The 12,637-nt window shown below is 52.7% G+C and overlaps 1 protein-coding gene across 4 annotated transcripts in view; it reads left to right on the forward strand.

The window, feature by feature from the left end:
• The first annotated feature begins 981 nt into the window (after positions 1-981).
• The window catches only part of Tbx5 (T-box transcription factor 5), a 52,454-nt gene continuing 40,798 nt past the window's right edge, over positions 982-12,637 (forward strand). Inside the window, exons 1-6 of one of the 4 annotated variants that reach the window (XM_042268062.2) lie at positions 982-1,283; positions 1,496-1,926; positions 6,038-6,222; positions 7,908-8,002; positions 10,096-10,215; positions 11,046-11,193. In XM_042268062.2, coding sequence (XP_042123996.1) covers positions 6,076-6,222; positions 7,908-8,002; positions 10,096-10,215; positions 11,046-11,193 — 510 coding nt within the window. In that variant the 5' untranslated portion in view covers positions 982-1,283; positions 1,496-1,926; positions 6,038-6,075. Of the gene's footprint in view, positions 1,284-1,495; positions 1,927-3,911; positions 4,418-6,037; positions 6,223-7,907; positions 8,003-10,095; positions 10,216-11,045; positions 11,194-12,637 lie in introns of those variants that run through there. The other 3 variants (XM_042268063.2, XM_042268064.2, XM_006970796.3) reach the window with 3 other exon arrangements.

The following is a 12,637-nucleotide window of genomic DNA, read 5'->3' on the forward strand; positions in this document are numbered from 1 at the left end:
GAGAGGTGTGTCGCGGCCCTCTCGAGGCTCTATCCGCCGAGGGTGAGGGGAACCGGTTCAGTTTGAGGCTGCAGTGTTTTCCTGTGGCGGTTGCTTTCTCCGGAGCCCCGGTGCACCGGGCGAGTCTCTGAGGCTGGGCTGGTGGTACCCTTGGAGGTTGGTCCAGGTAGTTGCGCCCGAATTGTCGAGCCAAGGGAAAAGCGAAAGGAACTCGGCCCACTCGCTGTGCGCCCTCGGTCGGGGTTCTCACCCGCCTGGGTCTTACAGGTCACCATACTCGGAGGTGGGGGCGGGGGGGGGGCGGGAGGGACAAGGATTCCGGATTGCATTCTTGGCGTCTGGGAGAAAAACTCGGATTTGGGGGTCAGAATCATTCGCTTGGGAAATGAAAGCGAAGCTGGAGCCGCAGGCCGGGCGGCCTAGACTCCTGGGAAGGAGGGCAGGGATGAGCTGGTGTCCTGCGTCTTACAGCCGCTGTCCCCTAGGGCCTGACCTTGGCTCTGCAGCTGCCGGGCCGCCCGTGTCACTGCCGTTTCAGTCCCCAGTGGACCGCGACTGAAACCGGGTCATGCTTCTGGGAATCCTAAGGTTTCGGGGAGCACAAAATCCCAGGATAGACCCGCGAAGCGTCAGGGTTGGGGTGGGGGGAGCGGGGCAGTACAGATTAAAAGTCTGGCTCCCCTGGGGGCCGCTAGCTGGCGGCGGGGTGGGGTGGGGAACTTACCCTCGGGAAGGCCTTGGGCTCGCTGGCTTCTCGTAAGGCTGGCCTAACTTATTGCTGGGCGCCGCCGGGTTGGGGGAAAGTCTACGCGGTTCGTTTCGCAACTCAAAACAGAGTGGGTTTCCAAATGCACGCAGACGCTTACGCAGACGCACCCAACCACTTAGAAATTATACTCATTGATCCAACTAGAAATAATTGCCGATTTCCATGAAACAAAGTAGAGCGCTTCACCCCTCTGCAGGGCCCGGCGCTGATTTTTTTTTTTCCTCCTCACAGTGCACCCCTCTCCACCCCTGCTCCCACCCCGCCCCACCACACACTCCCACCCCGCCCCCGTCTGGCCACTCTGGGACCGATTGCATCCCAGGACCTCACTGAAGGAGCGGCATACCGAATGGCCTTTCTCTCCACAAGGAACTTTAGCAGATACCTGATATCCTGATATCCGTTAAGATAGTCCCTAGTCATTATTTCAGTGCAGGAACGGACCTGGGCATGAGCTATGGCACCCCAAATGTAACCAGCTAAAACGGCCTCCACATCCGAAAAATAAAACTGTGTAAGTAGGAAATCTTTGCCTTTTGCTATGAACCTTGGGAAACTCTGGTTTTCCCTACAAATGGGGGCTGAAGTGGGCTCCGACCTCACTTCTCTTACCCTCTCTAAGAGAATCGACCTTGATTCTATTTGTGTCTCCCGTTGATCACAACCCCCCCCCCCACTTCCCCAGAGGGCTCTGGGTCTGTTTATTTATTTCTTTATTTCCCCCAGGGTTCAGGCATCCTGGACTTGTGTCTTACAGCCAGATCTCGATAGACGAAGATGGAGAGAACTCAGCCTCCCGCCACTGCCCCCCAGTCAAGCGTGACAAGGCGCGGGCTGGTTGCGTGACTTGTGACGTCTCCAAGCCCTATAGGAGCAGCGGCTGGTGAGATAGTCGCTATCGCCCCAGTTGCCTCTTTATTTTATTGGGGTATGCCTGGCAATAAACAGTAATATTTAATTTGTCGGAGACCACAAACCAACGACAAGCTGGGAGGTACTTGCTTCTCTTGACGGGACCCTGGAAGAAGTCTTCGCTTTAAAAGGGGGTCTTTTTTTTGGGGGGGGGGAATGTCCTTTCAAAACTCCCTGTGAACTTGCTTTACCTCAGTGAGCATTTCTTGGCTTCTGGGCTGAAAGAAGAAGTGAGATTAAGGGAGGTGAGTTTTGCTGGGGAGAATTGTGGGGGCGGGTGTGGATATTTACAGGCCAGCCTTTATTTTCCCTGGGACCCCTAGCTTCCCACCCTACATAGCCTTGGCCGGACCCCCATTTAACTGCTATCGAAAGCCATCTACACCCTTGCATTTTATCTTCGATCACTTGCAAGAATGGATCTCTCCCGCCAGGTTTTAAGAAAAATGCTCAGAACAACACTGTGTGGTGGCTGGCGCGCCGTGCACCATCTAAGCTCAGCGAAGGAAGTGTATCTGGCTGGGTTGTTGCTTGGGGAAGCCCAGATTTTCCCTCTCGGGAAGGGCCCGCTGATTATTTATGGGGATTAATTTTATCCTCAAATCTCTGTGAATGTAAAGGGATTGGAGAGGTCTGTCTGGATTTCCCCTTTCCTAACCGGAGACGCAGACTCCCATCCCGAAGTCAGGTTGGCTTTCTGTCCCCCGCCCGCCCGAGGTTGAGGTTGCCTCCGTTCTAACCCAAAGGCCTCCTTGCAGACTTTTTTTGGAGAGCGAAGGTGTTTGCACAAATAAATAGCTGGCCTTGGCCACGGTGTGCTTGAAAACAGATCTGGAAGGCAGAGGGTGGGGTTTCTCCCTAGTCGCCACACATTTAAAACTGAAAAGTCCACTGGAGAAATTTTGCAGGGGCGGCCTGCAATTTTGCAGCCACAGAGGTTATGCCTTTGCTGGAGTCCAGTCCAGGGCATTTCTCTCTCTCTCTCTCTCTCTCTCTCTCTCTCTCTCTCTCTCTCTCTCTCTCTCTCTCTCTCCAGTCCTTGGCTCTAAGGATGTAGTCTCTAATTAGAGTCCCAGAAAAGAAGCGTACGGGAGAGGGTAGGAGCCTGGAGCAGGGAATCAGAATGGACTCATTGGCATTTGTTTTGAACACCATTCTCTATGCTGTCCCAGCCTAATTCTGCTTCCACCAATTCGTGCTGCCAATGGTCTCTGCTGTGGACTGCTTTCATTCACCCTCTGAACGGCAGCCTTCAGAGAGGCGAAGGGCAGGCCAAGGAGCACTCAGAGCTGAAACCCCCAGCCAGCCCTCAGTGACTGATTATTTTAATAAAACTGGGCACTGCCCTGTGTACACCCCAGTGTGTGTGGGGGGGTGGGGGGTGACACACACAATGATTTCTTGGCATCTTTGATCATCTTGTTCCCCCCAGTCTCAAGGCACCTTCTCTCCCAAGTCCTAGAGAGTTTGGGGTGTGTGGCGGGGATGATGATGATGAGTCTGGGGTGGAGGAGAGCTGTCAAGGCCGCTAGTCCTGGCTCTGCATGGGGCCAGGCAGGGTCACACCGCTCTCTGTCTGAGGTCAGCCCTGGAGACAGAAATCGGGCGAGGCTGCAGAGGCCCTTGGGTGTGTGCACACGCCTAATGCATCCAGTCTTGGTTCTCTGCATGGCCAGGTCATTGAAGTTACTAGGCTTCCCCGAGAGAAGCTGGTTAGCTCTGGCCAGACTCCTGTAGCTTGCCTTCCTTCCTTCCTTCCTTCCTTCCTTCCTTCCTTCCTTCCTTCCTTCCTTCCTTCCTTCCTTCCTTTTCTCTTCCTTCCTTCCTTCCTTTTCTCTTCCTTTCTTCCTTCCTCCCTCCCTCCCTTCCTTCCTTCCTTTCTCTCTTTCTGTCTTTCCTCCTTGTAGCTACTGGCCCAGCACAGCCAATGGAGATGGTGGAAGGAGCATGGGAAGGGAGTGGGGGTGGGGAATCACCGAGTCTAGAGCTGACAGTTCTGTAGTGATTCAAGTGTTTGGGGGGGTGGGTATCCAGTGAAAAAGTGGAAAAGGTGGTAGAGTGGAGAGAGGTAGGTGGGAAGGAGGTAGGAAGGGAGGGAGGGGAGGAGGAAAGGAGAGAGAGAGAGAGAGAGAGAGAGAGAGAGAGAGAGAGAGAGAAGCAATTTCTATACTTTGTAAGCATCCTGGCATCCCAGCTGAGTTAGATTGTCTAGGAGAGAGAGGGGGAGAGAGAGAAAGGGGGGGAGAGAGAGAGAGAGAGAGAGACTCATACCTCAAATTCTGGAACTTTAACCCCCGAAAGCGTCTCTCTGAGAGCAGCTGGCTGATTCCCAAGACTCTCTCAGGTCCCCCCAACTCCCCAACTTTTCCTCTCTGGGGGTGCAAGCGCAGAGCAGGGCACTGCGATTGTATGGTATGGATTTGGGGGGTACTCCGGGACCGCTGCTTAGTTTCCGTGTCCTGAGCCCTTCTGGAGCCTGACAACTTAAAAAGTCTTTAGGGCTAGCGAACAGCCAGCGAGCTGTGGAGGAGGTGTGCGCTAGAGGTGGGCAGTCGCTGGGAGGCTCCAGCAGTGGGTACTTCTTCGTAGCAACAGTAGCAGCCAGCGTGGGCAAGCAAGCAGTCCTTAGCACAAACTCCAGAGTCACCATGCCTGCACCCCCACCTGGCCTCCGGCTTTCCTGCTAAGAGGAAGAGGGGTGGTGGTGAATGCATCCCGCGCGCGCAGAGCAGCGAGGTAACGGTACAAACAGATGGCTGGGGCGGGAGCAGGCTGCAGCAGTCGGCTGGGGAAGCGGAGAATGGCGAATGGCGGACTCCAGCCCTCTCTCACATTCTGCAGAGTCTGGCTTGCGGAGATTTTTATCCGGGCCTGGACCTTTCAAGGCGAGAGGGAGCCGGGAGGCTGCCGAGGCTGTGGGGAGCCTCTGAGCTTGCAAGGCACACGGCCTGGTTCTGTCAAACCACATCTTGCTCGCCTCCGCCTGCCTCCCAGCTTCCCGGGATCCTGGCAATGGTTAGGGTGGGTTTCTCTCGATGGCCGGCCGTGAATGGGAGAGCGTGCAGGGCGCCAGCCCTGTTTTCCTTTGTTATGAGAAGACTATGGGGCTCCCATGGCAGTCTCCCCCAACTCCTGAGGCCAGAGGAAGAAAGATGTCAGAGAATTGGGCCTCGGAAGCTGTCTGTGGCCTCATTTATGTCTCAGGCCGCTACAACCCAGGTTGGGATCCAGTCTTTTTGCCTAAGAAGCTACTAAAATTGTGTGTGTGTGTGTGTGTGTGTGTGTGTGTGTGTGTGTGTGTGTGTGTGTGGTCGGGGGCATCCCTTTTATGAAGTCTTCTGGTGTTTTGAGGTGGAGGCGGTGGTAGAATTCCTTCCTTGAGGAAGGAGGCTGATCGAAGAACTTGGACCGCTTCTTCCTCCATTGAACTCCTGGGCTGCCCTAATAACCGCCTCGGTCTCTGGCAGCCCATTCAATGCTTGCAGCCCAGGATTTATCTGGGACCGATTTTAGACTATCCAACCGGGAGCCAGGCCTGCAGTTTGAGTGAGCCAGTCCTGATTGAAGCTCAAAGAAGTTCCCTTTAGCCTGGCTACTCCGGGAAACGCCTGCCTGCCCCAGCTAGCTAGCTAGCTAGCGATCTCAAAGAGCCGGGAGGATACAGCCCACCGGCTTACCTCGGAGAGTCTGCAGCAGAGACGCACCCCCTCTCCGATCTACCTCCTGTCTTCAGTGTGGCTACTTTCAAATTTTTAAAACTGGTCTTGTGCTTAAAGTTGGGAGAGGGGAAGACTTAGTTTTAAAGGTTGTTTCATCTTAAGGCCTGTATGAGAAAAGCGAGAGGTTCACTATTCTCTTTCCTCCGAGTGTATCTACCCTGTGTTTTTTATTTTTGCAAGACGCGGGTCATTTTGGGCCTTTTGCCTATTGTGGGAAAATAATGTCTCTTAGGAGGTTTCATTTAAAAAAAAAATGCTGGCAAGACTTCCCAAATTTGACAAAGACCATTTCTCAAAGGGGCGCTGGGTTTTTGTTTTCTGTTTTGTTTTGGGTTCCTACCCGATGGCTTCCAAAAATACCGACGCCTTATCTTTATTGGCTCTTCCAGGAGTTCAGACAAATTTGACGGACAGCTCTCTTATCGCCCAGAGCCTGAGCAGGGGAGATGCGGGGGGCCTTGCCGCCTCCTCCCTGTCTGAAGCGGGTATTTCGCAAGCGGCGGTGCGTGGTCGGAAAGTGAAATAATAAAAAGACTTTCCACAGCCTCCTTCAGCCCGGAGTGGAGGGTCAAACTGCTGTCCGCGATGTCTCTAGACACTCTCCAGCTCTGTCTCCAACTCTGTCTCTTGTCCTCAGAATAGAACCTCGCACGGGCACAGGACCCCGGGCACACCATGGCGGATGCAGATGAGGGCTTTGGCCTTGCGCACACCCCTCTGGAGCCTGACTCCAAAGACAGGTCCTGCGATTCAAAACCGGAGAGCGCTCTGGGGGCTCCCAGCAAATCTCCATCATCCCCGCAGGCCGCTTTCACCCAGCAGGTAAGAGAAGCCGGCCCCGAGCTCAGACCAAGGCCTGAGCCTGGCTCCCAGCTAGCGGTTACTCCCCCCTCTTTCCTGGGTAGTCTCATCCGATCTCCCCCAGTTCCCCTCTGTTCCAATCCACTTTATCGAGGCGTTTATCTTTATGGCCTGCGTATTTTAGAAACCTATTTACATTATTGGAGAGCTCTCAATTATCCGACTATTTGGGGTCAGCTAACAATGGCCCAGATAATTCTCTCCCAGCTGCCCCGGGTATGCCTTATTAAGGGTCGGGTCAGCGGCCGCTTCAGGCCGGCATGAGCGATGGCTTGACCCCCCTTAGATCTTTCTTAGCCTTCGCCTCTGCCTGCCTGCTCTGCGCGGCTCGCCTTGCTCCCTCACGCAACACCATTTATCTTGCTCCGGGGCCTGGAGGAGCGCCCTGACCCGCCGAGGAGAGCACCACGGGCACCCCGAGCCCCGAGCTCCGCCCGCCTGGCTGGAAGCTGGTTCCGAGCGGAGGGAGGGCGTCTCACCCTGTGCTCTGCACCCTGAAACGCCCAGCGCTGTGGGTGCTCCAGATGGATTTAAAAACTAGGTGTCACCAGACTCTGAGCAGGGAGACTTAACCAGGGAGATAGGTTTGATGCAGAAATCCTTCCTGGGGAGTTCTAGTCCCAGGTTCTCTCCTTAGCTTCACGTTTCCAAGAGGTGTGTGTGTGTGTGTGTGTGTGTGTGTGTGGTGTGTGTGTGTGTGTGTGTTAAATAAAAGCAGAGAGGCTTATGAATGGTTGGGGGGGATTTACAGATTTTTTTTTAAAAAGGAAAAACAAATCTACTTTTTAGTCAATTAATACTTGTTTCAAAATGAAGATTTGTGTCCGACTGCTTTGGTATCGGTTTTTAAAAATAACTTCCAGTTGAAAGGGAAAATGTTAAAAGGCTCCGGGCTGCCCCAAGTCAAAGGTTGGGCAGCATTATGGGGAGGGCCTGAAATAATTGGTAATATAGACACTGAGAATTATTTTTTGTTTTTGGGTCCTTGGCGGGCGCGGGGGTGCGGGGGCATTTTAAAATTGAAAATTTCCACAGAGTGGCTCACATGTGCTGGAATCTCAGCACTTGGAAGGTGAGGCAGGAGGATTGCCAAGAGTTTGATACCAGTATATGTGCTGCATCGTGAATTCCAGGCCTTCCCAGGCTGCAGAGTGATAATAGTGAATAAGATCGAAAAATTCTTGTATGTTTATAGTCACACCCAGTGATGATTGTCAGTAATGTATTTGCATAGTTGTGTGTTTTGCATCTGGGTGACTATACAAGAATATCCTAGTGGGGTTTTCAAGATTGACAACCCCCCCCCCCAAAAAAAAACCCCATATCTCAGATAAAAACGCATCAAAATTAGCTGGCCTGGTCCTCTACGGAGGAGCACAGTGGTGGGAGATGATTCCCAGGCCTCAAGCTGGTGGAGGAGACAACAGGTACCTTGAGCTGAGAGGTTGCTAGAGGCAGGCTCAAGCCTGCCTAAGGAATCCTAGGCAGATCCCTTGGTTTGCCTTAGAGTCCCTATCTCTCCGCAGAAGTCAGAACCCCCTTTCTTTGAACTCACAGACTGAGAAGCGGCCTCTGCATACAGGGGGAGTTTGGGAAAAGATTGCCCTCCAAGGTTTCTCACCGAAAATTTTCTCTCTGTCTCTCAGGGCATGGAAGGAATCAAGGTGTTTCTTCATGAAAGAGAATTGTGGCTGAAGTTCCATGAAGTGGGCACAGAGATGATCATCACAAAGGCGGGAAGGTGAGCTGGCTCCTGGCACAGAAGGGCAGCCATTGAAGGCGAGGAAAGAGGGAGACTAGGCAAGGAGGGAAAAAAAAAATAGAACGGAGACAATATTCGATCAGAGTCCATTCTGGTTAAGGAGTCCTCGGCAGGATGGGGACCTACTCCAAAGGTTTACCTCTGGGTGGGATATTCCTTCCCTGTCTTACAGGAAGATTAAAATGCACAAGGGACCGAGTGAGCTATCTGAACCAGGTAGGTTATCAAGGAGAGAGAGAGAGAGAGAGAGAGAGAGAGAGAGAGAGAGAGAGAGAGAGAGAGAAGAAAGGCGTAGAGAATGGAGAGCTTGGAGAGAACGATTTTGAGTGGTTAGATTTGGACTTGATCCCTTGCCCCAACCCCTATTCCCACCTTCTCTGACCTTGGAATAATTCCAGGGTCCCACCCGCCGCCGATAGTCAAACCCTGAAACTGTTGAATGTATCCGCTACCTCTTCCATTGTTTATAGAGCGCGGGGCGAAGCCTTTGAAACCAAGCGGAGGGCTCCTCGGAGCTCTGTACACAGACACGGATAAACACAGCCGATCAGCCATTGCGCAGGGCCCAGAATTGCTCTACAAGGCCGGCAGGAGTTTCAGCTAGAAAGGCTTGGCCCGGGGGGAAGGGGGTGGGGGGCAGAGAAATGCAAGTGCTGGGTCTCCGAGTGTTCCCCGAACGCGTTTGTGTCCCAGCCTGGGGAACCTCCTCTTTTGCTCCCCTGCCGGCTTGCTACATAGTTCCCCCGAGCATCTAAGGGGTCCGGAGTCTGGCTAGAGCCAGCGTGTGAAGAGACAGAGGCCAGGCCAGTAGGCCCAAGCTGCCGGGTGTGTAAAGGCAAAGGGTGGAGTTGATTTTTCCAGATTCCGCGGGTTCTGCAGCCCAAGCCGCCCTCAATAAACTGACAACCGTGACGTTTATTATTTCTTGAAATTAAACAATGTCGACTCCCCCGCTCAGCCCAAGGCCCTGGTGAACTAGAAGGCGGTGGGTCTGTTTATATCAGACATCTGAGGTCCCCTTTCCCATCCTGCCCAGGAAGGAAAGTCCCAGCCGGCTGCCTTTTTCCCCCTCGCTGGAGCCGAGAGGATTTAACTATAAAAGGCTGGCAAAGTCAGTCTCTTGTGTCTCTGCCTGCGGGGCAGGCGCCCTTGCTAAGGCCAGATAAACACGGGGAGGTCCGGGCTCTGGGCCTGCGACCGAGACCGACCGAGAGGCCTCCTCTCCGCTCCTTCTTACACTGCAACAGCCTAGGTCCAACGATTTGGCCTGATGCGCAAATCCAGTCGGATCCCCTGCTTTCTGAGGCGCTGTCCTCACCAAACCTTAAGGAAAAATTGCTAGTGGGGCCGTGGATGGGGGAGCCCCAGCAATCCGAGTTCTGCGCCAGTTGTGTGCCATCAGTTTTCTAGTACAGCCTTCGGCTCTCTCTAAAACCCAATCTGGAAGGGTTTGGAATTTCTTTCCTGCGTGCCTGGGAGTTTAAGCTCCCCAGGGAAACCTGCCAAGCTCCGTGGAGAAATTGCAGATCATTTATGAGTAACCGCACGCCGGCCGATGCATGCGGGGCGGGTCACTAATCCAGCGAACTTGGGAACCGCTTTGGCAGTCAGAGTTAACCTGCACTTCCAAGGCCGGAGGACTGAAGTTAGTCTCGAAGGCGATGTGTCCCCAGGGTGCTACCTTGGTTGGCGGGCCACAGGACCAGAGCTAGAAGGTCTCTAGCTTTGTACTGAATGAGCGTCCTCCTCACCCTGTGACCAGGTTCCCCAGAAAGCCAGTCTCTAAAGATAGCCGCCTATAAGCAGCGGTCTCCGGGTCCTATTTTCTCCCCAGGTGCCAGCGATGGCTGCAGCTGCCTCCTTTTCCCTCTGGTTCTATTCTCCTCCCAGTAACTTCAGGAGAAACCCGGGGTGGATCTCACCGGGGATGGAGTGGGGCCAGTACTCTTCATGTCTCCAGGAATTGCTAAAAGATCAGGAATGGCTCTTCTGAGTATTGGCATTAACCGCCCCCCTTCTTTCTCTGTGTGTGTTCCTCCGTCTGTCCATCTCTCTCTCCCTCTCTCTCCCAGGCGGATGTTTCCTAGTTACAAAGTGAAGGTGACTGGCCTTAATCCCAAAACGAAGTACATTCTTCTCATGGATATTGTTCCCGCGGACGACCACAGATATAAATTTGCAGATAATAAATGGTAGGTTCCAGAGGGCAGGAGAGCTGGGAGGGAAGAGCAACGGTCTATTCCACTCCCCGGCAACTGAACCAGTAAACGCATTATTACTATCACTATTGCTATTATTATTATTATTACTATTATTTTAGCTCCTACTAAGGCTCAAGACTTGTGTGCCTACTCTATTACATAGAAGGGGTCTGCAGCAACTAGCTCCCATTTCACAGCGATGAAAATTGAGGCTGCCAGCAAGTGAGGGGACCCTGTGTCGTACTTCTACACCCACATGGGCTCCACATTTTTATTTTACTTTATTTTTTTGTAAAAAGCGTATTGTTACCAAGTACTGGATATATTTCCGGGGGGCACAAAACCATTTACAGTTATTTTTTATGAGTTACCTGCTTTGAACATGACTTTTTTTTATGAAACTGCAAAACTGGCCCATGGCTTTACTGGTGAAAAGAGAGAGGAGAGGCCATTCCTGGGCTCGCCTGCACTGCTCGGAGGCGGGAAGAGGCTGGCTCCTTTGAAAGCACTTAAAGAGTTTTCAAGAAGTTTGCACGTGCAGATTTTCAGCTTTCGCCAGTAACTTGTGGGCGGCAGAGGCCTCGAGGCCCCACACACTCCTAGCACTGGGCTGGGGAAGAGATTGAAGGTAGGAGAAGAAGAAAAAGAGTCAGACCAGGGGCTTGGTTGGGTACAGTGTGGGGTGCTCTGGAGCAGTGAAGACTGTAAACATCTGAAGGAGACCGGCCTCTACTCCGAACAGTCCCTTCATGGCAGCCCTCTTCGGGCCAGCTACCTCTGGGCCACAGAGAAGCCCGTCAGCAATCCTCTCCTTCACCCAGGTCTGTAACAGGCAAAGCGGAACCTGCCATGCCCGGCCGCCTTTATGTGCACCCGGACTCCCCGGCGACTGGAGCACACTGGATGCGGCAACTTGTCTCCTTCCAGAAACTGAAGCTCACTAATAACCACCTGGACCCATTTGGGCATGTAAGTACCCTGCCCCCCATCAATGTGTGGGGCAACCCCCACCTCCATTTCCTTACTTCTCTCTGGGACTCTATCTTTTGGCTTCCAAACGTCTGTCTCCCTTTCCTTTTCTTCCTTCCTTCCTTCCTTCCTTCCTTCCTTCCTTCCTTCCTTCCTTCCTTCCTTCCTTCCTTTTCTTCTTCTTCTTCTTCTTCTTCTTCTTCTTCTTCTTCTTCTCCTCCTCCTCCTCCTCCTCCTCCTCCTCCTCCTCCTCCTCCTTCTCTCTCTCTCTCTCTCTCTCTCTCTCTCTCTCTCTCTCTCTCTCTTTGGTTCTGCTTCCCGAATTCCTTAGTTCTCTCTCCAGGATTCCATTTACATAGCCCCAAGCTGTCCACCCAGCCCTTCCTCTATTTTTCTGTTCTGAAAATTCTCGTCCCCCCTTCCCGCCTTCGTTCTCAGGTCCCCTCTTTGTCACGGTCTCAGTTCCACTCAGTTTTTTTTTTCTCCCTGTTTCCAGCACTCTCCAACTGAGGGGGACACTCTCTCCTTAGCCCTCCCTGTGGTCTATCCTGGGATCTGTCTTTCCTCTTCCCTGGGTGGCTGGAGACCGGGTTTCAGGCCACCCTATTTCCAATCCCTGATTTATAATTGAACTTTCCCAAGGGAAGGAGAGTGCGGGGTCTCCTGCAATGCCCCCTCTCTTAAAGGTGGCAAGTGAACCCTGGTACTAGCGCCTCCTTTAAGCTTGGTGCTTTGGGGCATATAGATTTTATTTTCTCCTGCTTTCCAGTCTCCTTTCCTCTGTCCATGCTTAGAGGAGACAAACATAGACCAGAATCCTAAACCCAGAGTCTCTTTAGTTCTCAGAGAGAGGCCTGGTGAATCCCCCAAACTACATGGGGGTATAGTGAGTGTGTATAGTGCATATATATAGAGTGTGTATAGTGTGTGTGTGTGTGTGTGTGTGTGTGTGTGTGTGTGTGTGTGTGTGTAGCGAGTGCGTACATCTCCTCTCCCTGGTGATTAACTTCTTTCAGTGGGTTCCCAGCCCAGCCTCACCCTTCTTTACCCAAAGAACAACAAAACACCAGCTTTTGGGAGAAATAGTCCAAATCTCTCGATTGCTTTAAATTCTGCATTTAGAGTCTTTTGCTAGATGGTTCGACCTTTGGAAAGATGATACTCAAGGTTGCTTTTGCAAAGGGAAGTCGGGATGGGCAGAGTGTGCCCAAATTCATACAGTTTGTTTGGGGACAGGGGATTCACGGGGGGGGGGGGGAAGGGGAGCATATAGTCTCCACTTTAGAGAAATGAGGACCTGGGTACGATGCATTTGGGGATAAGTGTAAATGCTGAATCTGCTCTTTCTAGGTGACAGTGGCCGAGGCCAACTGGGTCCTGGGGAGGGTACAGGCTCAGTTACAGGATGGTCCACTGAGGGGTACTATATATGGGAGGGGAGGAG

Source organism: Peromyscus maniculatus, chromosome 23 (assembly GCF_049852395.1).
Source record: "Peromyscus maniculatus bairdii isolate BWxNUB_F1_BW_parent chromosome 23, HU_Pman_BW_mat_3.1, whole genome shotgun sequence".
Taxonomy (NCBI): Eukaryota; Metazoa; Chordata; class Mammalia; order Rodentia; family Cricetidae; genus Peromyscus; species Peromyscus maniculatus.